The sequence below is a fragment of the Protobothrops mucrosquamatus genome, unplaced genomic scaffold (assembly GCF_001527695.2).
Source record: "Protobothrops mucrosquamatus isolate PMUCROS unplaced genomic scaffold, P.Mucros_1.0 scaffold823, whole genome shotgun sequence".
Classification (NCBI taxonomy): domain Eukaryota; kingdom Metazoa; phylum Chordata; class Lepidosauria; order Squamata; family Viperidae; genus Protobothrops; species Protobothrops mucrosquamatus.
Window position 1 is genome coordinate 90,555 of NW_015387084.1, and position 26,761 is coordinate 117,315.

The 26,761-nt window shown below is 36.1% G+C and overlaps 2 protein-coding genes across 4 annotated transcripts in view; one reads left to right on the forward strand and one right to left on the reverse strand.

Annotated features, from left to right (window-relative positions):
• Positions 1 to 270: 270 nt before the first annotated feature.
• RNMT (RNA guanine-7 methyltransferase) lies at positions 271 to 20,724 on the reverse strand. Of its 3 annotated transcripts, none has more exons than XR_003810475.1 (11): positions 20,636 to 20,724; positions 17,692 to 17,909; positions 15,646 to 15,766; positions 12,570 to 12,692; positions 11,931 to 12,046; positions 11,196 to 11,377; positions 9,512 to 9,676; positions 7,568 to 7,685; positions 6,813 to 6,914; positions 3,896 to 4,157; positions 271 to 2,073 (listed from the first exon to the last, which is right to left on the reverse strand). XR_003810475.1 is itself a non-coding variant. In XM_015818926.1 (11 exons), the coding sequence occupies exons 2-11, from the start codon at positions 17,884 to 17,886 to the stop codon at positions 2,039 to 2,041; spliced, it is 1,191 nt and encodes a 396-aa protein (XP_015674412.1). In that variant the 5' UTR covers positions 17,887 to 17,909; positions 20,636 to 20,724; the 3' UTR covers positions 271 to 2,038. The 3 variants fall into 3 exon arrangements, 2 of the variants coding, with proteins under 2 accessions (XP_015674412.1, XP_015674411.1); XM_015818926.1 differs by having other exon boundaries at positions 4,124 to 4,157; XM_015818925.1 differs by lacking the exon at positions 271 to 2,073 and having other exon boundaries at positions 3,657 to 4,157.
• Positions 20,725 to 20,869: 145 nt separating this feature from the next.
• Positions 20,870 to 26,761, forward strand: part of FAM210A (family with sequence similarity 210 member A) — an 18,109-nt gene continuing 12,217 nt past the window's right edge. Inside the window, exon 1 of the mRNA XM_015818927.1 lies at positions 20,870 to 20,950. The gene's annotated coding sequence lies outside the window, so the exon portion shown is untranslated. The remainder of the gene's footprint in view (positions 20,951 to 26,761) is intronic.

Sequence of the window (26,761 nt, forward strand, 5' to 3'; positions counted from 1 at the left end):
TATTGCTTAGCTTTCTTTTAATTAAAGACAAGGAAGTGGTTTTTATCTTGAATACGCAAATTTAGAACAGATCTTATCAAGAAAAAAATTACCGGGTGCTTAAGAAATTAGGCAATAATACACAAAATATTTGTCAGGGAAGAAAACTAGCTAAACATGCATGTGGAAAGAGCCAGGAAGTGCCCCAAATAAGAGTTTTGTATAGGTTCCTTCTTGTTCCAAAACATCTCTACACAATTTTCATTCACTCACATAACATAATCCACCTTTCCACCAGCTGTAAATAGCTTTATTATGAGAACTGACCAGTTGGCAAAATATGGAGAATGAAAAAGGGACCAAGAACAAATATGCAAAGTGTGATTGAGCAGTTGTTCATTTAAGATGAGAAGTTGTTCATTTAAGGTTATACAGTTTAAGCCACATAATGTTGTCTCATATCAATGTATCGTGTAGCAGCTGAGTGGTGAACTCATTTTTAAGACTACAATTTAAAGCTACGGTTACAATAAAAATCTATGTATGAAGAATTTAGTGGGAAATTCTAGGCAAAAATATTTTAATTTCAAAAAAATAAGTCTCATCTCTTCATATATAGTATATCCCTCACATATTGGAAAAGTATGCCACAAACCACACACTTTTTATATCTGCAATCATGCAGATAAGTGGAAAACCTATGATTCCATGAGCTTCACAATATTCCAATTCTCCAGACCATGCTTATCTAAGCCATTGTCCCAGAGTTTTCCAGAAGTTAAACCTTCAAATCAAAAACAAAATGTAGTGTTTTTCATGGTATAAAATTGGCCTGTTTCATCCAGAACACCATGGCTAGACAATCCATATTCCTGCAAGCACCGACCATCATTTAGTGTGTACATTCACTATAGCGTTGACCCATACATTTCTCATTTAAAAGTGCGTATCTAATTAAATCCAGCTCAGAAAAATCATGATTTGTAGGATAATTCTAGCTGGTAAACATAGTATTGCTAAAAAAAAGTCTTCTGGCAATGACTTTTGCTACTTATGTATCACAATTTTTCAAAGAATATATATGAACAACCATACAGTTAGGAATTCTGACTTCTCAGATATACATAAATGATAAGAAGAGAAATATTTTTAATTTTCATTACCAGTTTGAAAAGAAATTACAGTCTAAGGAATACAAACAGCACAGTAGTATTTCTGCAAATATTACCCACCCTACATACCAATCACAATTAATTTAGCAGTGAAAATACTCCACTATGAAATAGAAAATCCAATAATAATGAAGTTCTGGTATCCCAACACACATAGAACTCGTACACATGAACGAGCTGTTGAAGCATGTAAGCTCTTTACAAGGTCTAAAGAAAATGCCCACTAGTACAGGTTTCAAAACAGGGTAACATTTTTACTGATTGCAGCGAATACTGGATCCAGACTCACATTTCAGTGCTTACAAGTTTACTAGCCTACAACTTTATACAACCCATCTTTATACAACAGCATCTTGCAGCAGAAGATCTCAAGTGAAAATCACTTGGAAATTTATTTTGCAACAAGTGTAACAGTAAGTAGAGTTGTACTCCTAGGCAATGTAATTTGTAGTCCTTGGCAATATAATTACCAAATCCTTTATTCCTTAAGTGTTTTAGTTGGCAGCAGTTACATTATCATATTACTACGTTATGATCAGATCTTCATACAGTACTGTGACAACTGTCACGATACAGCTTCAAAGAGTCAATGTGGCAACTCTGTACCTGAAAACACCCTGAGTATTCCAGAAAACTCGTCTTTCGTTAAAAGTAGGAAGCCAGCCATACCACACAAAAAGTAAAATGTATAACACATACACTGTATATATACCACATACAAACAACAACAAAAAAATCCATCTGTCACAGACAGGCAGCCATGACTCAAACATAAGCATGCCCGATCTTGGTCGTTTCCTGCACACGCTTAAACATAAAAATATAAAATAGCTGTCAGTTTGGATGCTTGATCACATCATCTGTATTTCATTGTTTTCTTTTTCCTTTTAAAGTTTTTCAAATACAAAAATCAAGTACAGACCTGAAAGGGAAAAAGGGAAAATATTAATAGCCTGATCTCATTTCAAAAAAAATTTCACAATTAAGATTTTCCTAATACTCATTTCTTTTTGTACATATACAAATCTGAAATTATGCAAGCCCTATTCATATTTACTAAATTATTATTATCATTCATAATATACCCAGGCAGAATTACTTACAGTAATGTGTGTATATGGGAAGCATGTGTACTTGGTGATATATTTTAAGAAAAGATCATTATTTTTTGAAATACAGGTAGTCCTCGGCTTACGACCACAAACAAGCCCAAAATTTACGTTGTTTATACATTTGTTAAGTGAGTTTTGCCGCATTTTATATCCTTTCTGGCCACAGTTGTTTAAGGGAATCATTGCAGTTGTTAATAACAGCTGTTAAGTGAAACTGGCTTACCCCTTCTCGCATGACCCCAGGACACTGCAACCATCCTAAATATGAACCAGTTGCCAAGCATCCAAATTTTGATCACCTGACCATGGGGATGCTGCAACGGTCATAAGTGTGAAAAATTGTCATGTCACTTTTTTCAGTGCCATTGTAACTTTGAACGGTCACTAAACAAATTGTTGTCAGTCAAGGGCTACCTGTACCACATATTAGTATTTGAAAGATAATTAGCTTATATATACGACCACAGAAGAGACTGGACAGCCATTTGTCCGAAATGGTATAGGGTTTGCTGCCTGAGCAGGGGGTTGGACTAGAGTACCTCCAAGGTCCCTTCCAACTTTATTATTATTATTATTATTATTATTATTATTATTATTATTATTATTATTATTATTATTATTATTAAACTATTCTAAATCCATGTACTCACTTAATATAGAAGCACGCACCTGCAGCACCCTTCACCCAAGTCTTGGTTACATCCCTAGGATTTCTCTAAGAATTGCTAATGAATTTTAATTTATAATGATACAGATTACAAAAAGATATTACATACCTAGAAAGTGAGTAATTGCGTTGATTTTTTTAAAAAATTAAATAAAATCAAAATCAGTTTGTCTCAACTCTACATTTTTTTTCTTTTGCTATAACTACAATATCTACACTGATGGTGATCTTTTCTATAAATCGATTAATGGTACAAACAATAATGTATATGGTTGCACTTAAAATACATGGTTCATGTCATGAAGGCTAAGATAATATATAACAAAATGCACAGATGCTAAGTTGATCACCCTCAACAACTATATTGGCTATCTTACTGGCTCATAGTTCCTGTACTACTTTAAGAGGAAAGCATAATCAAGCATGTCTCATAATTTTTGGCTCATAGTTCCTGTATTACTTTAAGAGGAAAGCATAATCAAGCATGTCTCATAATTTTCAAACATTTTAAAACTAATAATTGCATAATAATTGAGTTTTAGTCATTTCACTTTTTTAGAAAACATAAAGGATATTTCTTTATTGACATTTATTCCTTACGTCAATTCCACTGATGTTTTGACAGTGGAATTGGCATTAAGGAATACATTTCAATAAACATCATCCAAAACATTAGGGAAATTAATTTGTGTTATTTCTAAAATATCATAAAGGCAGAATATAAGTAAGTAAGTAAATAACTTGAACTGAAATTTTTATGCCTATTTATATAAATTACTGATTATACATTTGAAAGGTAAAGACTTCTTCCAAAACATTCAATACTGACTGACTGCATGGATGCACTCACAATGTTTTCTTGACAATGCGAAAGTGATTTTCGTTTCCATGCTCTTGGGTAGTTTTACTTCCAAGTCAGTATAACTATGCATAGTTAAATGACTGAATTTAATATCAGTACCTACACTGAAAAAAGGCTTTGATGAATTTGCACATACTACGATGAATAGCCAGTCCTTTTGTGTAAAAATTCACTTTGTAGTTTATTTATGAAATATTTCCACTCAAGAAATTCATCGTAATGGCACAATAGCATGACAAATGCCGAAATGCTGCTAAGCAAACACATGTATATTTGATAGATATTTGATAACTATTCCAGGAATTTTCAAACACTTGTTTGCAATACATACTTGTTGCTTCCCATTCAGATTTACTCATTGTTCCCTAAAAGGAAAGAGAAAGAAATTTACAAGATTGTTTTTTTCGGACGTTTTATGTACTTCAGAAAGCTAAACCGAGTTCTATCGTATTATAATACTATAATACTTAAGCATTTTCTTTGAACCTAAGCATATTTATAAGCTGAACATTGGATTAATACAAAGATCTCGTACTTTTAAAATATCTAAAAACTTCCTTGCCAGTTTTCAATTTCAACTCATCTGAAGATAAGCTCCCAGGAGAATCTATGGCAGCCTCCCATTTCTGTGTAATTAGAGGAATGGAAGGATGCAAATATTGCTTTCTGTGGTGGGGGCAAAGTTATTGAATTCTTTGCTCTTTTAAATTTGATCTTACTTTCCTAAGCTTCAAGAAATTAATAAAAACAGCTATGATTAGTTCCACAGTCAGCAAGATATTTGGACAGGATTTGCCAATTATGTTCATCTATCAACTCCTTCCAAAGGGCCTGGAATAAGCAGATGTTGTTGATTAATAATATTAAAAGTATAGACACAAATGTAAGCTGTTCTAAATAAAACTGCCTTTGGCAATGGACTAGTGATTTTGTTAATAGCATTGGTCACTCAGTTAGCCAGATGTTTAGACTGGATTTCACATTTTTGTCCACCTATCAAGGTCTTCCTCTGGATCTGGGATAGCCAGATGGTGTTTTATGGTATCGTCACAGGATGTAAATTGTTCCAAGTAAAGCTACCTTCTACAACTGATTGATGGTGATTTTGTCAATGCCAGTGGTGTTTAAGTGGTGCTCCAGATGCTTTGGAATTCCAAAATGGTTATTATTTTGGTGCAATTGTTGTTTTCTTTTGCTATAGTTGTTCTATTTCTAGTCAGAGGTTTTTTGTGATTTTCTCAAGTTCTTTATTTTCTATTCTATCTCCAGATACTGCAATGTCAACTTTCCAGACTTTGCCTTTACTATAGACAGTCATGAAGTCTGAACTGTTATGTGGCAGGTGCTTGTCTATCTGAAATCTAAAGTCCCAAAGCACTTTAGCTTCTTCATTTTCTATTACTTAATAACATTATCATGGCTTATCACACAATCAGCCAGATGTTTAGATTGGCATTTTTACTCATCTATCAATTCCTTCTTAAGGACTCTGGTGATAGAATTTGCAATTTATATGTATTATTAATTGCCTTGTTTAATTATCCTTTATCATTTTGCAAAATGATTTGATCTACAGATCTTTTGTTATTACAGATACACCCTGGCAAGAGCCTCACAAAGAAGATGCGAGGAAAATAAATAACAACATCCAATTATAGATATCCAAGAAATTCCATCTCTCTGAAATTAAAAAAAAAATTTTTTTTACATGATCCCCCAAAACAGGAAAATAATCTTAAAAGCTAAAAAAATTTTATAAGACACTGATGGTAAACCACTTTCATACATTCCATGTTCCACCCCCAAAAAAACCTATATGAAAGATTTAATGTAATTACCAGAAATTAAGGACTTAAGGGTATCTTTAGGTTTACCCTAATCTTATGCTATGTTTTCTCTCTGGTTTTCAAACACCAATAAATCAGTTAATAAATAAATAATTATAAACCTCTGTGTGTGTGTGTGTGTATTTCTTAATATTACTACACATAGTTGTTGTTATTGCAACTACAATTGGGAACAGTAATTCAGTTGTTTAGTGAAGCAGTCACTAAGTGAAGCCCCACCTGTATTTATTGTCTTACTTCAGCTTTCCTTTGCTTTATTCTTGTGAAGGTCATAAATGTAATAATTGGATATAAAGTTACTTCTTCATCTTCACTATAATTTTGAACAATCACCAAATAATGACTACCTGTATTCTCTTAGAAAAATACTGTCTGTAACTTTCCATACATAATAAAGCATACTCAGGCAAACAAAGATAGCAATTTACTTGAATATAACTATTTGTTACTTGGAGCAAAAAACATTTTCAAGAATAAAGATACAAAGGATTTTGTCAATTCATTTCTACATTTGTCTTGAAACAGTAGCTGAACTCTCTTAAATCACTATGTTCTGAGCAGGTAGACAAGTAATGTTAATTAAATTAACAATTTTCATAAATGTATCGACAAGACTGATGTAAGTTATTATATGCCAGATCTTAAAACAAAACACTGTACCTACACTGTATCTCCTTCTAAGGCTCAGAAGTTTCAAATAATAATTGTTTAAAAAAGCTATTTGCTACACAAGCAAACCTAACATTAACACTGTGTACCTAACAAATCACAAAAAAGTTTCAGTACTTTCTTACCCTTTCTGCAAACAGAAACCAATAATAAAACATGAATTGGTCCATCATTTTACAGAAATTAAGGGGGGGGAAATATATCCCTGACATTTGGGAAAAGAGAGACTGGCTTCACAATCTACATCAAGTGAGCAATCTGAGAAAATGTTCTTCCTTCACAGTGGCATCAGGAGAGAAGAGAATATGTGTTATAGGGGATCTAATATAGAAACCTGAGCCTATCCAACAGAGGGAAGAAGAAAAATATCTTACATTGCAAGACTTCAACCAAACTGATCTAGTTGAAAAACAAGATATTGCAGTGTTCACATTGACTTAGATGGCTATGGTGCCTTTGGACTTAACGCTTCAGGCAGCAACATAGAATTCCGTAAACACTTACAAAAGGTAGTTTTGCTTTTCCATCCTTCTTAGACATTTCTGCATGTTCATAATCCTCTTTTATATGTGAGACCAATCTGGAACCTTCATCAGCAGGGTATTTCTGAAAAATAGCTTAGGTAGAATTAATGTAAATATAACCCTTGGACAGCAAACTAAAAATTATATGAACAGGTAATAATCTCCACAACAAAATGTACTTGCTGTACCCAACACCTGTCTCTTCCACCCTATAATTATATACCTCCTTCCACCCATTACAGAAATAAAGGAGGTAGAAGTGGTTTGTATTCAAGCTCTTTACAGAGTAAGGCCTATTTAGCTTTGGAACGATACTATACTTTGGGTCCACAGCCCATATCTCGGAATAACCTTCTGCAATTAAATGCTGTCCAAATGTATTGGAATTGCATTTCTTGTAATTTCCAGTGAGCATGGCTGATGACATCCAAATGGGGAAAGTCAATAGTTATTAATAACAAACTTAAAACAACTTACTGTAGGTTAGTCCTATTGTTTATCCATATACCATCAATTAGATTTTAAATAACCCATTTTAATGTTTATTACAGAAGTAGGTAGCCAATAGCACAAGTCAAAACTTTACATACACTTGATTCAAATGCAAATAAACATGGAAACTATTACAAAATTCCCTTTTAATCTAATGACAGTATATTATTTGAAAATTACCTAACACTAGACCTGTCCAACAATTTAAGATCATACATACTTATATCTATATCAAGCAGTTACCTCCAATGCCATCATTTGTTGCAGAAGTATTTTATGTTCCACATTCTTCACTTTTTCTTCATAAAATTCCCAAAATGTTTTTTTGTAGATTAGTTTCATTCTATACTTCTTTGCCATGCTGCAAAGTAAATTGAGTAGCGTATCATGAAATTAGTCTCAAAATATTAAGTTTTCAAACAGTACTTCTGTATCCAGAGCTACCATGTGATCTGCTTCAAAACTGCAGCAACATGCATTACAGGACCAGAAAGAAGTATTTAAATCACCAAGCCCAATGCTGTACTCAATGTGGAAATCAAAGTGAAAGTATCTGTTAAAAATGTCTGTCTAAAATTTTGTTTGAAGGCATCCAGCCCACTAGCTCCTTGAGTAATAAGTTTCACAAATAAGCTGATTTAACTGTAAAGAAACCTATCCAGCATTTAATTAAAATCTACTTTCATATAATACCTTTATTCTATTTTCTGAGTCTGAGACAACAGAGAATGTGTTATGGCAATGTCTATGAAGATTCTCAGTCATCCAAGTCACGGCTGTCCCCAAAGGTGCTTTTTCAAAAGGCAACTGAACTTTTCTTGTTTTTTTCCTTGAAAATGTTTACTTCTCATCCAAGAAGCTTCCTCAATTCTGAATGGTGGGAGGGGGGGAGGAATTGAAAGATTTATATTCCTTGCAGTCAACTGATCATTAGCACTCTCTCTGAGAGTGGCTGAGGTCATTTGGGGTTTAACTGTGTCTTCAGGGTCAAATGAATCAGGATGTGGAAGCAAAACTTCTTCAAGAAAAAAACAAAGAAAAGTCCAGTTGCCTTTTGAAAAACCACCTTTGTGACAATGTGGTGACATTCTTTTGTGTGTCACTTATTCTGGTACTTGAAAAGGCATATTTTCTCAAGATTAAAATTTCCACTTGTCCTGTTTCTAGAAAGACTTAATTGCTAGTCCCCTGCTCATCCTCTTTGCCATTTTACTCTTGTTTTAAATTGTCTCCATCTTTTTAAAATACTGCATCCAGTGCTGGAGGCAATACTTGATATGAAGTACAACTAATGCAGAGGAACAATTACTTTCCATGATTTTGGAAACTGCACTTTTATTCAAACAGCCTTAAATTACATTTGCCTTTTTTTCCAGAAAACATCATCCTGCTGATTCTACTGGAAAAGTAAGTTGGAATGCAATATTAAGACTATAGGACCAAGTACACTCATTTTAATTAGTATTACTTCTGCCCGTATGAGAGAAGATGTAAAGAAGAGGAAGGAATGAAGAAGTAAGTTACAAACCCGTCAGGTTATCTGGAATTGCCATCATTAAACAATGTAGTTATAAAGTGCCACATCATATGGCTGCATCACTTAACAATGGCAATCACAGTTGCCATCATAACTCCAGAAGGATGTGGATTAAGTGAAGACCTCATATGACTATGGCATGAGAAGAGTCAGAAATTCCTGGCAACAACTGCAGATGAAAACTACAGGTGGGGGATGGGTACTGTGGCAGGGAGGTGAATGCCACAGATGGGCACTACGAAGTACGGGCAGGAGAACGTTCGGCCTAATCTTGCCCATTTTTCAGCACCATCGTATCTTTGTACAGTCATTGAACGTACAGGTGTAACCTGAGGACTACCTATATAATTCCAAACAGTGAACAAAAAGTCTGTTTATTCAAATGCATAAGCTATCACTGGCTATGTTACTCTTCAAAGAAACTTAAACTTAAATTACTCCACAGAGAAACTTAAAATAGCCAAAGCCAACTTATGGACAACTCTGGCAAATATTTAAATAAAATGCAGTATTTTTGTTATTGTTTTATAACCTATCTTTCTATGTAAATTACTCAAAATAGCTGACAATATTTAAAATATAAAGCAAAGAGGCTGAAGAGAAATAAAACTAAACTAACATGCAAAAAATAAGAGTAGGTAAGAACTTACTCTACTAGCAATGGAAAATAAACCAGGAACTCTGGAACATCAACCACATCTTCCAAGTGAAAGTCATATTTGCAACCAAACAGAGGATAATCTCCCTTTGTCTGAAACATTACATTATATATTTCGTTCCCAAATGAATTTGTTTCTGAAGATTCAAGGCGTTTTCTATTGCAGAACATTAAAAAAAAGATAATTACATTTGGTTAAACTTAAGAGAAATTATGGCCAATTCAAAGAGCACTAAAAAGCCAAATAAAATAATGACAAAAAAATCCTATTGGACAGAACAAACTATTTTAAAGCAGTGAGGTACCCACACCTTACAAAAAACTTAGTGCAGCTGCTCAGAGGACTTTTTGAAGATTATCTGCACATTTGTACATGTGGAAATCACTCCTGCCAAGACTGATGGCACAGTGAAGCAGCTGTGGAAAATGCAACACTTGACGCTTCAGTAAGGAGCATCTGATTTATTCCAATATGCTGAGAGAAGTGACTTTTCAACAGGCACACTCAGAAATGTGGTGGCTGCATGTCTTTGGATATCCTGAGTAAGTTAATTAACAGAGAGTAATTGAAGTCTAATGATTGTGGAGGGCTTCAAATGAGAAGCAAATGGTGCTTCAGAACATGGGGACATGCAAAAATAGCGTTTTCTTAAACCAAAGAACTTGTGTCTTCCTAGGATCAGCTGCCATATTCTTGCTTTCAAATCTGAAGTTCCACACAGCCCTACTTATTAATTGTATTTTCTATCTGTGGCTACAACTGTCCATTATCTCATGTTCATATTCAATGTTTGGGACAGTGAAAATTGGGTGTTTTAATGAGCAGAAAATGCTTTTCTATATCATAAGAGGGTAAGCTGCTTCTTTAAGAGGAAGTCTAAAAATTTCAAAGTGTTAGGACTCCTGTGGGCTAATAAAATACAGAATCAAACCAGACATACAATATTTCTCATTTACATGATATTTATATTTCACATTAAAGCATTTACTTTAGATCAGGGGTGTCAAACTGGCTGCCTGCAGGCCAAATGCGTCACATGCAGGCCCCGCCACCCCAGCTTCGCAAGGCAAAAAACGTCATGATACGTCACATGACACGATCAAGTTTAACACCTGTGCTTTAGATTATATAGCCCAAGATCCACAAACCAGAGATGGATGAATTGATTATGTGCCATCAAGTCCTTTTTTGAATACTAGTGACTTCATAACTAGATGGGATCAATATTCATGAAGCATAATTCCAAGTCCTGCAAGTGATTCAGTAACACCAGAATAGAATGGAACTCAGTCCTTCCATAGAAAAGTATCTATCAAGCTTCTTTTATTCAAGCTTTATAATGTGGCATGGTTGAAGAAGAGATATGTTGTTGTACTTGTTTAATAATTGACAGAAATTAATGTTGATTATCATGTGTTCTTTTTTGTTATAGAGAAAATTTGCTGCTCCAATTTTATGCAATACATAGTCATCGTAAAAAGTATAACAGAAAAGCTGCAGGCAGGCAAACAAATGAAACAGTCAAGGCAAATAATACGAGCATCTGCACATTTTCATCATTGTTATGGCAGTAATACTTTGTCCAATCAATTCCAAAAAACTGACATTTGAAAATATCTGACTTAAAAAGTATTTCCTTTGTTTGCTCTCACATAATTCATTCTCACCAACTTACACAAGTTCATAACTATCTGGAGTTGTACCAATGAAGTATCCGCCAGGGGAAAGTTGCTCACAAGCATTTTTAAGCATCATATCCGCTTGCTCATAGGTCTCAAATGAATAATGATATACAAACTGACAGCTGCAAATGTCAAAGTACATATTGCTATCCCTGTACTTTTTAGACAGAAGTTCCTGAAACAAACAAAAATGAAAGTAAAAACACATGTATATTATTCCAGCATCCTAACACAAAGGTTTTTGAAAACCTAACTAAAATTACCTTCTGTATCTACTGTATTTATATCTGTTATATCTTTATGAACTGAATTCTAAGAAAAAAAATATTTGGAGTTTTTTTCCCCAGGTTAAAAACAACAACAACAATGAAGAGAGCAGTTTTAGGCAACCCGTATGTTGATTTATGATGTAACAGTGTATAGAAAAATTGTTACATAAATTTGTGAATATCTGAACATATGATTTCATATGGTATAAATTACAAGTGTGTACTTGTCTCATTGATATACAGTACCACACATCTTGAATATTTAAGACTAATTCCTTGTAGTTCCTACCAATAAGATTAGATTAATTATTCAGTCTGTAAAATATGCAACTATTCTATTAAAATAGCATTTTTTAAAAATTTTGCTTCAGTCATAATGTAACAACTTTCCACATTTTACCAAAAGAATAATAAATCTCAAAGGAATACAAAGAAAATAAGAGCATGAAAGTACTATACCTTGGTGCTATCCGCAGTTATAAATTCTGCACTGAAAAATCTATCATTCTGGCGACCACGGTTTCTCATATCTTGGTAACGCTGTTCACACTGTTGTACAGATATATCAGCAATATCTATTTAAAAAAAACACATAATAAAAATCTGGAATATCACTTATTTGCTGAGATCTAGCAAAAATGGAGGCTTAATTCAAACAAATACAGTTCTATTTAAAACTAAATAGTTCTTATTTATAGTACATTAAATGTGTGTCAGTGTTCAGTAGTGTGTATTCAGAACAAATATTAAAGCAAACCTAAGAATAACACTTATGGCAATGTTTAGCCCAATTATTTACAGTGAGCACAGTATAGGATAGTGCAGTTAGCTGTTTTAATTGCCAATGGAGAATGTGCATCGAAGAGATCCAGTTAAAGAACAATTCTTAAGCATTTTGGTCAGAACACATTTACATGAATACAAATCATATTATTTATTGCACGCATAGCTTCCTTTTTAGGCAACCCATATGTTGATTTGTGATGTAACAGTATATAGAAAAATTGTTACACAGAATTGTGAAAATTGTGAAACTTCCTTTTCTATTTTATCTACAATTTAACATGATTCCTATATCAAATTAATTTGTTATCTTACCTGTACATACAAGTTTATATATTCGGCCTTTTCTCCATTTCAGCAAGTCCCCACCTTTACCACATCCCAAGTCTAACACTGTAACGTTTTGTTTTCTTTGTCGCACCTTATCAAGGAATTCACCTAAGAGAAAAAAATAATAATCGTGAGAAAATGAAATGTTCTCGCTGTATTAGAGCATAGCTTCCTGATTATTTTGAGAGCTTTAGAGCTCCAGCATATTGTTCCTATCTTTGAGATGTGAGATAAAAAGAAAATCATCATGCACTTGCATGATCCTGAATTTTCATCTCAGATGTTTCACTGTGTTCAATGGAATTTATTTGTAGTTAAGTGTATAGGACTGCCTCACAAGAAAACTTAATTTACGACTTCCGGTTTGCCATTGCAGCCGCCGCAGCCACTGGAAGGCAAGCCCCGTCTTCCACGTTCAATTTCGTTCTGCTGGGGGACCCTGGAAAGGGTTGAAAGTCACCCTGTAGGAGCGACGACCAAGGAGGGGACCCCCATTTGATCGCGGGAGGGCAGCAGCCCTTCCGCTCGATCCAGGGCAGCCCTCCAAACCAGCGGAGGAAAGACCAGCCATAGCAATATGGCTCGTCACTAAGCTGCAGACAGCCAAAGTCAAACTTACCATCAAGCACTTCTAAAGCAATGCGGATGAAACTGGGTGAGATCCGATTTTCTCTTTAAGATCCTAAGTATTTTCTTTTCCTGTAAAAGCTGCCCAAAGTATCTTTTCCCCCTGTGAGGAGAGAGGGAAGGGAATTTCTACCCCATCCTCTAAGAATAGCGGCGACTGACTACCTAGAGGAATTAAAGCTCTGAAAGAACAATTTTAATCTAATTGGATTTATATGTTTCTGAAACTTGGGGACCAAAAGTTTTCTTATTTTTACTGGAGACTTTTGTTTTTATCTACAAAAAAGAAATAAAATTGGAAAAAGGATTATAAAAATTTTGGACTTAAAAAACTTTAAATGGCATTGGTGACATGTGGTGAAATTTGGTATTACAACTTGTTATTGCCTAAAAGAGACTTGGCTTGAAGCCCAGATTTCAGATAAAACTCTTTCAACCTTGATAGATACCACCTATGAGAAACACAGCTGTAAAGAGAACTTCTGGGTGGCATAACTGGCCTGCTTGAACTATGAATGTAAACCTTTACTGACTTTTAGAGCTATATTTGGGAAATTGCTTTCCTATTTCTTTATCTGAGGAACATTGGTTATTATATGAGATGATGAAATACCTTGGACTATAAAATCTTACTTGACAAACAACTTCTACTATAAAGACTACCTATAAACACGTGAAATAGAGGTCCCATACCTAGTTATAAAATTATTTTTAACGTCTGATTTTAAAGTCCTCAACTTAACACACTATTAAGAGAATATGGATGAAGACCAGGAAAAGATCCTTTCCATGTTGAAAGCAATACATGAAACCATTCTTTCAGCTTGTGACAAAATAAGATGCAACATAAAAGAACAAGATGCCAGCTTAAATATACAAACCCAAATTTTGACTACAACCAAAGAACTAACAACGCAGAAGATAACAGAAGAACTGGAACAATCAAATACAAAGACAGAGGACTCAATTGACCAACAAATACAGTTAATGGAAAATCCAGAAAAGGGAGTGACAACACTGAAAATGGAAAAGACTTTCTATATAAATCAGAAGAAATTTGAGGAGAAAGAAGAACAGATTGAATGGAAAAGAAACATATCAGGACAATCATGGGGAATTGGAATAGGGAGACGATCTAATGAATACAAACAGGCTAGTCCTTCCAAAAAAATGGCAACTAAATGGTCTCTCTTATTTCAAATAATATATATAATAAAGGGAGATCTATTTGATGATTTAAAAAGCACTGACATAGAAGGCTAGTTGGCAAAGGAAGAAAGCCAGAATAAGGCTGAAGAAAATTGGGGTTTTGATTTATTAAAGGGGATTTCATATTACTAATTAGAGGGTTAAAGGGAGAAGTTGAGATAAGAGGAATTTTGGTCATTAAATTTAAAATATTTGGAAATTAGTTGAAAATAAGGATTCTATTTGTTTAATATTTAAAAATTAGACCCAAAAGAAAAAAAATATATGTTTGATTTATTGATTAACCCAGACAATATATATAATGGTTTTGATTTATTAAAGAGGATACTGTTATTAATTAGATGATTTAATATGGTGGGAAATAGATAACTTTTAGAAAATAGAACAAGACTATACTCTAATAGATAAGATGTGTATTTTGAATATTAGATTCTGTTATGAATTGAGATAAGGGAAACTTTGGTTACCTAAAGCCTGGAAATTATAAATATCAAATGTTAAATTTGAAAATTGGGAAAAACCAATAACAGGACATTGTCTATAAAGATTGAATATAAAAGTAATTAAGATATGTATAAGCTAAAAATGTATTGATAAATGTAATAATGATGTTTTTACTTAGTTGATATAATAAGAACTGTATTAGCTTAAATATGCGATAGTAGTTATTAAAGGAAAAAGAGGAAATATTTGATGTTATAACTTGAGATTTGTACTAAAGATTTTTGTATGTTATTGAACTATTGATTAACCCAGCCACCACGTTGCTTTTTAAATACCTAAATGTATAATTAGAAAATTAATAAAATATTATTAAAAAAACTTTAGGAAAGTTAATTTCATCACTGAATTCTCAGAATTTCATTGATTAATTTTAGTAATATCCAAGGATGACTAGTCTGGACTGAGATGTATTTTTATCATTTTTATCTCACAATATATTCATGATTATAATCTCACTTTTTTTAGACCAAAACGATAAACAGAAAAATGCTGTTACAAATACGTGCAATGCTTCCATTATAGACCAACAGTGAAGAGTAGAGTCCTGTTTTTGTGCAATCAAAATATTAATTTTTCAATATATAATCTAATATTTGGAATTTAGAAATTAACTTTGATATTTGTTTGTCTCTCATAGCCAGCTGTACTAGCACTTTTTTCCCAAAAGGTAGATGTGTGAATTACAGATATTTTGAACTGTGTTTTTAATACACAGACATACCAATTAGCACGCTCTTTATCCAATTGTTAAAGTTTCGGAGATAGAAGATGCGACTCTTGCTACGTTGTTCCAATCCAACCTCTTCAAGCTTATTATAATGTGCTGCTACAGCTTCTGCATGCTACATAAAATAAATGATTAAGTATAGCATATAAATGTTTATATGCATTTAGGTGATATCTAAATCCCAATATTTTTCTTTATTTGGTGCATTCCTTTTTTATAGCAATAGGGTTCATACCAAAAAATTATATCTTTACATGTGGAGTGTATATTTCCTGACAAATTCTTTCCAACCTACTAAAGAAACAAAACAAATAAGAGTACAAGAAAAAAAGAGAGCATCTGTTAAGTAGAGGAAACATGAAAAAAATCACATTAAATGCTGAAACATGAACATTAAGCAAACCTATTCAATGTCTTTTACTATTGCATTTTGAATGAGGTGAAGTTCCATATATTCTTCACAAGTTACTTTTGATAAAATGCATTATAATTCAATCGTATAAATAAGATGTATAAGTTATTCTTTCTCCTCCTGATATATTACATATAAAAGGAGAACAACATGAAGGTGATACTTTACAATGGCAAAGGCTTTACATATATGTGCTACTTTATCACCAGAAGCAATACCGGTTTGAAGAACACTCTGATGTTGCTTCATTACTTCACATGCAACTCTCTGTTTAGAATAGCTAAGACTTGGGTCTTTACCCAGGCCTTTGGTGACAGAGAGAGAGAGAGAACCTTCACTACACTTGCCATCTTTTATGTTTACCTTTTTATTGATTCATTTCTTTGATTGTTGTGAGATGCCCAGAGTCAATGAGAAGGAGACAGCGTACAAAATGAATATTTTATTATGGTTGATTGCACAGTGAGCCAGATTTGGCATTTTTATCCACCTATCGAGTTCTTCCCAAGGACCTGGGATAGGCAGATATTGTCTGATAGTGCTAAAGGTATAACACAGGATATAAGCTATTCCAAGTAAAACAGCCTACTGCAACTGACTAATGGTGATTTTGTTAATGCCAATGGTGTTCAACTAGTATTCCAGTTATTTTGGGATTTGACCCAAGGTGGCTATTACTATTAGTACAATTTTTGCTTTCCTTTTAGTCTGTATTTTGTGATTTTTCTCCAGTTCATTTTCTTCTGTCTTTACTGCCCTGTCTCCTATCCAGACTTTTTTGTTTCTCTTATCAACAATAATTAAGTTTGGGATGCTATGTGGCAGGTGCTTGTCTGCTTGAATTGTGGCCTCACAAATACTTGCTTGCATATGGTTTCTCTTCCAGGTATTTTATTTATGTTAAGGTTCATCATATTATTAGTTAAAAGCAAACCGTCTGCTCATTTTTATACACTCATTAATATGGAAATCCCATTCAACTTAAAACTTGTTCTTGCTCCTATCTTACCCAGTTTTTGTCAGTTTGATAAGCACTACTTCTTCATCCAAATCATCAATGAAAATTTTGAAGAGTATTTGGAATTCTGTACCATTCCCACTTAATATCCCATTCCAGTTCAATGAGAACTAAGCTATGAATCTACCAAACAGACATACCCATCAGATAACATAAAGTACTTTGTTAAATGTTTTACTGAAATATAAATATATTATGCCCATTGCATTCCCAAATCTATTAAGAAATTTATATAAACAAAAAATATGGTAATATTAGTCTTGCAAACCTATCCTTGTCAAATCCATGCTGATTTCAAGGAATTATTACTAGTACACAGTTCTGTGCTGTTTTATAAAACCTTCCCAGATACGGCTATCAAATAGTATGAAGTTCCCAATGTTCATCTATGGGTGAATATATCTAAGTTTTGATTTCACCCGTAACAGCAGAATCCTATGCAAGTATACCCAAAAGGTCAACAAAGTTTAACACAAGCTAGAATATAAAGTTGTATGTGTTTCTAGTGTTCTATTCAAATAGTAGCTTACATTTTAATTAATCTCAAACATGGGGAAAAAGTGCCTGGAAGAATTTGATTTCTTTAAAAATTAATATTTGAAACACTCACTGTTTTCTTTTTAGGAACCTCTTCAGATTCTGTTTCATGATGAGTGTTTCCATCTCCTGTTTGACCTTCATCATACTTATTTGCAGTTTTATCATCTTTTTCAACAAGAGAATCCCTACGTGGACGTTTACGTCTACTATCAGTTTCTTCAACCAACTTTCTCTTTTGCTTTCCACTCTCTTCTACTTCAGCCATATTAGCTGAAGAATTTGTTATAGCTGCAAACAAAAAATAATATTTTCTATTATTAAACAAAATTTTGTTGACAAACCATTTGATAAACTAATGTCTATTGGGATAAGAGAATTCCAAACAACTGGAAAATAACAAATCTTGAACTTAACTTTAGGATCACATATTAATAGTGCTGTTAAAGAATTATGTTAAATTTGAATTTGCATTTTGAATTAAATTTTAAAACAAATTCATATTCAAACTGATTTGAGTCATCAGATTTATATTTTTCAAATAATCACCCTTGTATCTCTTACTATTTTAAATATAAACAAATCAAAACAATTGATACTAAAATGTACTTAAAGCAACACATAGTGATATAATCATAAAGCTGCATCATCAATTCATTTATGTCCATAATCAACTACTACTGCAATGAGTTTTGCTTATTCTGGGAAGTAAAGGCAATGGCAGGCTCTGCTTTGTCAAATAAATCATGCACATTAAATTATTCCTGTATTTTTCCATGATATCCTATTTAAAGTACAATTCATTCCAACCAATTTTTCTTCTCACATGCCTCCTCTCTAAGCACCTTAGCCCACACTTGATTATTGGGATACAAGATTTATATTCTTAGGCCTATTTTTACTAGCTTTTAATATCCTAAGCTGTCTTTCATTTCATTTTCTTCATATCAGTAGGCAGGCAGATGGAAGGGGAAAAAGTGCCTTAGCCTGACCACTTTTCCTTCATGGTAATTAATTCTTGGAGAGTGGAAAAGAGTTAAAGCTTATAATGCAATGGCACAAGTCAGGAAAAGAATAAACCCAGTAAGAGGCCTCATCACGACTGCTCTATCAAAAGGATTTAAGCTACATTGAATCTTTAATGAACTACTTTACTTTTGGGGAACTAGTTTTCACAAATACAGTAAGAACTAGGAAAGAGGTACATCTTAAATATGATCAGAGGACTGAATAATTGGAATGGCAAGCTCAGTCTAAAGCCTTGTCTTCCGCTTGTTTTGCACTCATCGAAGACATTTTCTATGTATGCTTTATTCAGCCATCACACCAAGGGCATGCTCAATCATCTCAGGTTTTTTTTTATTGCCTTCATATCAGATTTATCTTCTGAAAACTGCTTGCTTAAGTGCCTGCAGTTTTCTTGGCAAGGTTTTGGAACTGGTTTGCCATTGTCTCATTCCTAGGGCTGAGATAGTGACTAGCCCAGTGATGGCGAACCTTTTAGAGACCGAGTGCCCAAACTGCAACCCAAAACCCACTTATGCATCGTCGAGTGCCGGGTGCGTGTGGCCCATTGACTGGGTGTGGCCAATTGGGTGGGCATGGCTGCAGTGATAATGGCAGATTGGGTGGGACTAAAAAGTTCAATCAATCAATTCCAACTTTGCAAGAACTTTTTTTTTCCCACAAGAAGTTGAAATTGACTGAGTGAACCTTCTTTTTTTCTTGCACACGGCAGCGGAGGCCTAAAGCGAAAAGGTTTTATAAAACCCAGCTGAAGGCCTAGGACTGGGACGACAGCATGCGTGCCCACAGAGAGGGCTCTGAGTGCCGCCTCTGGCACCTGTGCCATAGGTTCGCCACCACTGGACTAGCCTAAGGTCACCCAGCTGGCTTTGTCCCTTAAGGTGGAGTAGAGCTCACAATTTCCCACATTCTGGCCTGGTGCCTTAACCATATACAACAAACTGGCACTGCTCTCTCCAGTAGCCACACAGAATAAAATAGTGTAAACTACATAGGAAAAACTCCCATGACTTACTTTAACTAGAAGGATCTTGAGAGATTGTCCCTGGCTATTTGGGCTATGAAGGAGATCTTGAGAGCCAGTTTGGTGTAATGGTTAAGGTGCCAAGATCCTAATGAGGGTTAAGGTACGGAGACTAGGAGTCCTTGGCTTCCCTTATGCATGAAACCCAGCTGGGTGATTTTGGAAAAACTCTTGTCAGCCCAGGCAATTTCACAGGTTGTTGTTTTGAGGAAAATAAGAGGCAGGGGTATTTAGATATCTTTGTGGCCTTATGTATTAAAAAAGGGGAGAAGCACGTAATACAGGTAGTCGTCGACTTACGACAATTGGGCCCAAAATTAAGTGAGACGTTTGTTGAGTTTTGCCCCATTTTACGACCTTTCTTGCCACAGTTGTTAAGCGAATCACTGCAGTTGATAAGTTAGCAATCCAGTTGTTAAATGAATCTGGCTCTCCCATAGACTTTGTTTGTCAGAAGGTTGCAAAAGGTGATCACATGACCTTGGGACAGAGCAACGGTCATAAACATGAACCAGTTGCCAAGCATCTGGATTTTGATCTGATGATCATGGGGATGCTGCAAAGGTCGTAACTGTGAAAAAAACGATCATAAGTCGCGTTTTTCAGTGCCATTGTAACTTTGAACCGTACTAAACGAACTGTTGTAAGTCGAGGACTACCTATAATCCCCAACCGTGGGAGATCCTGGCGTCCAGTGGATGCACTGCCAGCGATTCTTATCGCCCCTCGGTTCCTTGATTGACCCCAGAAGCGGGCGCCCCATCTCCGAGACCTCCAGGAGACGCGACAGGGGGGGAAAAAAACGAAATAGCCCATCCCCGCTTTCCCTAGCACGAAACTTTAAAAACCTCCAGAGAAAAGCAAGCCCCGCTCGCGGGTTGGAGGAAAGATGTTACAATCGGGGCCCAGGCCACAACGGCGCCTTCCCCGCGCGCCCCCGCGCGCGCAGCAGCCCAACGCAGCTCACCCTCTTCCTCCTCCTTCACCGAAATGGCGCCGTTCGCGTCCCGCTCTCAGGAAATGGGGGCGCCGCCGTTCCTCGCTTTCCATCCGGGGTCGCCCTCGCCACTTCCTCTTCGGAAAGGTCAGGAGAAGTGGGCGGGGCGGCGGGGCGGGAAGCGGAAAAGATCCTAGAAGGCTCCTGCGGGGAACGTGCGCGGAGGGTCGGGACGTCCGAGGGCACGTGGGCCGCCCTGAGTCAGTGGCAGCAGCCGGGAGAGAGGTTGGCCCGGCGCGCCTGGCGGCTGTTCTGCACTGGCGGCGAAGGCGATTTCTTCCAAAGGTAGCAAACGGTCCGGACGGAGCAGACGAGGAGCCCGGGGTGCCATTCGGGGAAGGGTGCCTTTCGCGGGCTGAGTTGTTCGTCGGAAAGCCCCCGTTGGGAAAGCCGTGGGGAGGGGGTCGCCTTAACTCTGCCAATGCTGCTGGCCGGCATTGATGCAGCGTTACGTCAGCCTTTCCCGTCTGAAGCGTAGCAAGGATGCTGAGACTCCAGTCCCCATAACGCCCAGCTAGGATGTGCGCGTTTTGGGACTTGCAGTCCGCCCGCACCTGCAGCGCTTCAGCTCCGAAAAGGCCGCATTAAAAACGCCCCTTAGCGGGAACTGCAGCACCAGGAGGTATTTCAGTGCCTGAAGTTGGAGATAGTTTTTTTTTTTTCCTTAATGACAGAGCTCCCTTACAAGTAGTCCTCGACTTACGACAGTTCATTTAGTGAGCATTTGAAGTTACAACATCACTAAAAAAAAAGGGACTTGTGACCATTTTTCACACTTGGATGACTGTTGCAGCATCCCCATGGTCATGTGATCAAAATTCAGATGCTTGGCAACTGACTCATATTTATGACAGTTGCAGTGTCCTGGGGTCATGTGATCCTCTTTTGCGACCTCCAGACAAGAAAAGTCAATGGGGAAGTCAGATTTACTTAACAACAGTGTTACTAACTTAACAACTGCAGTGATTCACTTAACAACTGTGGGGGGAAATGGTCATAAAATGGGGCAAAACTCACTTAACAAATTTCTCACAACAACAGGAATGTTGGGCTCAATTGTGGTTATAAGTCAAGGACTACCTGTATTTATTTGGAGTGTGTGAAAGAGATGGGCCAACAAGCTTTCTCCAGCATGGGTTTGTAAATGCCTTATTGAAAGGTTTGGCATAGCTTGGGTTGGTGTTTTTCTCTGTGTGGTAACCCGTGTAGTGTGAGAGCACTAAAGGGTTTTTATATATATCTATTTGGAAGTATTCATTGCACATCAATTGTGGGAATTATCCCCTTCCTAGCAAATCAAGTAAGGTGAGAAACTTAACAAAACCTTTTTTGCAGTTCTGATATCATAATTATTAGCTTATTGCATGTGTTTTATTTTTTAGAATGGCAGTTTTGTTTGTTTCAAAATGGTTGCACTAACCAATATCTGTTGGGAGTATTTAGAAAAGAAAAATTATGTTTCAGGGATATACAAGAAAGAGAAAAAGTAATTGAGGTGAAACAAAATCTGTGGCAATTTGCCCATTCTGGGCATCAACCCAGACAAAACTTCAGAACACTTTTAGGCATGAAACAGTGAGGTTTAGAAGAAGCCTCTTGGGCTGCAGAAATCTGGGTAATTGTTAGAAGGCATCAAATAAATTAAACAGAGCTGCTGCCTTCTAGCGATTAGGTCAGAATTCGCCCTAATCTTGAACTTAGAGCAGGGGTTCCCAACTGGGGGTGAGAGACGATATTCCAGGGGATGCGAAAACTTGGGTTTTCAAAATTATAGTGTATATGCATAATTCGTTGCCGTTATTTCAAACTTTTGTAAAGGGTGCGAGAATATATCAGAAGTGTTCTAGGGGTGCAGGTTATAGAAAAGGTTGGGATCCACTGACTTAGAGCAACCATTTGCCATGAATATAAGAGGTAGTCTAACTGAAAGAAATGTGAAGAGAGATAGATTGGCAGACTACATTTTCTTGATCTGTCACCCTAGACACAATCCTTTTAAGCAATTGCCTCTTTCCAGGGCAGGAGGACATCCTAGTATTACATATTAAATAATCAGTTGAGATGTTACTTTAAAATTATTTAAAATAAATCTTCTCTTTTAAGATATAATTAAGAGCCAGTCTGGTGTAATGATTAAGGCATCAGGCTAAAAATCTTGCCTTAGACATGAAGCCACTTGGATGACCCTAGTTCAGTCACTCTCTCTCAGCCCTAGGAAGGAAGCAGGTGTCACCCACTTCAGAAGTCTTGTCAAGAAAACTGCAGGTACTGTCCACATGGTTGTCAGAAGTCAAGACTGATTCAGTGGCATAAGAAAAAAACTATAACGTTGCAGGTATTCACGGAAACGTGACCTGCTAACTGCTTCTTTACGGTATTTAAAGGTTTATCTGCAAAGTTTATCCCTCATTCCCTAGCTGCCTGCCAAAACTAATTTCTGTCTGATAGCATGAGCAAAGATTACTCTCCAAGACAGGGTTAGCGAGAATACTAAAAATCTCCCTACTTGGCTACCATTATTTGCTTCCTACATATAAATCACATATGCATGGTCAATAGAACACAAAAATACACACTCCAGGAAAAGTTTTACATCTGAAGTACTAAAAAAACAGAGGCAAACAATTGAAACCAGAAAATCCAAACATGTCTTTTCAGCAAAATACACCATAGGTTACATTTCAAATTTCCATACAGACTGTATATGTATGCATACCTAATCTCAGCAGGTCAATCTTCATAGAGTCTTTAGAACTTGTAAGTACACTTTGGCATTGTCACAAACAAAAGTGTGTAACTTAGATAAATCAATTATTTCCTACAACATCACAATCAAAAATTCCAAAAGAGTTGACCAAATTAAAACAAACCACACAAAATTTGGGGAAAAAAGAAAATGTTGATGAGCTTAGGTACAAATGCCTACTCTACTTTTTAATCCTAGTGGTTTTTGAGCTTTTAGAGTGCTTCTGATGATGACATAATCAAGGAACGGTTGCTGGAATTGGGTATGTCTAGTTTAACAAAGAGAAGGACAAGGGGGGACATGATAGCAGTGTTCCAATATCTCAGGGGTTGCCACAAAGAAAAGGGAGTCAAGCTATTTTCCAAAGCGCCTGAAGGCAGGACAAGGAGCAACGGGTGGAAACTAACCAAAGAGAGAAGCAACCTAGAACTAAAGAGAAACTTCCTGGCAGTGAGAACAATTGACCAGTGGAACAACCTGCCTCCAGAAGCGGTGAATGCACCAACACTTGAAGTTTTTAAGAAGAAACTGGAGAGCCATTTGTCCAAAATGGTATAGGGTTTCCTGCCTGAGCAGGGGGTTGGACTAGATGACCTCCAAGGTCCCTTCCAACTTTATCATTATTATTATTATATACTGGTGTCCTGAATCCAAATATCCAGAAGAACTAAGAACATACACAAAATGCACAGACACTCAAACATAGACTTACAATAACTTCATGGTCACGTTAAATGTACATTAATCAGCATATATTAAAATGAAATTTCGTTACATACAACTCTCAAAGGGTAACCACCTCCAATATACACTGCATAAATATGACCAAAACAAAATTACGGATATACCCACATACATATACCTATATGACCCAGAGAAACAACACAGTCTAGTTTGGATGTTACATATAACAGGCTGAATAGTACAGTACAGAATCGTTTTGCATGTTTAGGTACACTTTGGAATTTCATTAAAAAGAAGGCAGAATGCAGTGTGCATAGAGCAAGAAGTTAAATAATGACACGAAAGTCCGTTTTAAAGTATAGGCATTGCTTGGTGGACAAGAGATAAACTTTCCTACTGCTACTACTACAGGAGAAACACATGTTGATGCCCCAATTACCTCCCTGCCCTCCTAACTGTGAGTTAATCTTTCTCCACTTAGGCCATTTCCACAACCAGGAACCGTCTCTAGGTGGGCTAGACTGTCAGTGCTGACAGTCATCCTTGGGTCACATAGAAAGGCAAACATGAATTTTGATTCAGACCTCAGCCACGCCCACTGCACAATTCCAATGTAAGCCAGGCTGCTAAGACTGATATCTTTGGAACCCAAGAGCAGAAACTAATTCAGTGTGCTCAGCTGGTTCACCATGAAAAAGAATGGTTGAAGTGCAGAAGCTGCCATGGTTAGGAGCGTCCATCCATGAGAGTTAGAGGCAGAGGCTGAATGCTAACCCATGGTTTTCGTAAATACATGTTGTTCGAGCAAGTTGTTTTGAATAAGTATGTGGGGTTCCTCAGGAGACATCTTGAGGAATCAGTTTTTCAAATTCAACATGATTCTTTCCTGCCCAAGATGATGCCTCACAGTCAGAGTTAATTGGTGAATAATGCAGCCGATGCCAACAAAGCTAACCTGATAAGTTTCCTAGGTAAGTTGGCCACTAGTCTCTGACCATGAAGGTACAGTTGAGATTTGACAGTTTTAAGAGACAGTCTATTATAGTTAAGGCACCAGGCTAGAAACCATGAAACTGAATTCTAGTACAACCTTAGTTGAGGTGATCTTGTGCCAGTCATTCTGTCTCAACCCTAGGAAGAAGGAAATGGTAACCCATTTCTGAAAATCTTGCCAAAAGTGTGCAGGGACTAATCCAGATAGTTACCAGGAATCAAACTAGGTGGCTTACAACAATAAAAAGGAAGATATGGAAAGAGTGTAAACAAAACAAAAGTAAAATAATAGAACAATAAAATAAACAACAAAAAAGAAAACAATGAGAATACATCAATATGATAACAAAAAGAGGTATGGGTAGAGAGCAGGGGGGTTGGAGTCTGTCATCTATCAATGAAAAATAAATAAACAGGTTTCAGAGGAATATTTCTGTGCTCAAACTGAATGAGAAACCAAAATGCATAGATCAGAGGCAGTTAAGTACCCTGCCTTCTCGGAGAACCACAAATACTTGAAAGAGAGCTTAGTTTTTCACTTGAATAATTTTGATTTGTGATGTTTGGAAAGCATGGCAATGGAGATACTTTTAGGGAAGATTCTTTCAGCTTAAGATCAGTGTTTTCTTTTCAGATAAATATGGCAAAGAACCCATTTCTTCTCAATCTGCTTCCATACTGGTTTTCTGTGCAGTGTAATTAGATTAGTTCAGAATCAATTTCAGATAGCAGATTACAAAGTCTCAATATAGTTCTGTTGAGTATATGGAAATTTTCCATCTTTAAATATGGAAATTTCAATATGGTTTGTCCAGGAAACCTTGTGGGTAATGCAAGTTGATTAGTTAGCTCTGTACCAGAATCTCTGGTGTCTTTGAGTTTCCAATGCTTCATATAGTCTATGAAGCTTCTGTTCCTGAGTACACATGTGTACTCAGAGAGGATGGGAGATACAGGCAGTCCTCAACTTACAACAGTTCATTTAGTGTTTGAAGTTACAACAGCACTGAAAAAAGTGACTTATGACCATTTTCACATTTACGGCCGTTGCAGCATCGGCATGGTCACGTGATCAGAATTCAGATGCTTGGCAACTGACTTATATTTATGATGGTTGCAGTGCCTTGGGGTCATGTGATCAGCTTCTGTGACCATCTGACAAACAAAGTCAATGGGGAAACTAGATTCACTTAACAATTGTGTTACTATCTTAACAACTGCAGTGATTCACTTAACAGCTGTGGCAAGAAAAGTTGTAAAATGAGGCAAAACTCACTTAACAATTTTGGGCTCAATTGTGGTCGTAAGTTGAGGACTCTCTGGAACTGCTTATGGCAGTTCCATCCCCCACAGCAGAGTTAGTTTAAAAAGGGTTCTTGAGAAAACAGAATCTGCAATCATGAGGAACTTCTATTTGCACTTAACTGAAAGCAACAATAGAGAGAGTTATATTGCTAAAAAGATATATTGAGTCCTTATGCTTTCCAAGGAGTAGAAAGCTTGTTTTAAACGGTAATTTATTGTATTTGTGGATATTACAGGTAGTCCTTGAGTTATGAATGTAATGGAGTCTGCCCACTCCATTCGTAACTCGAGGATTCGTAGGAGTGAATCTCACACCTTGAATGCGATTCACTCCCAGCTTTAATGCATGGGCGAATGTGGGGCTCATT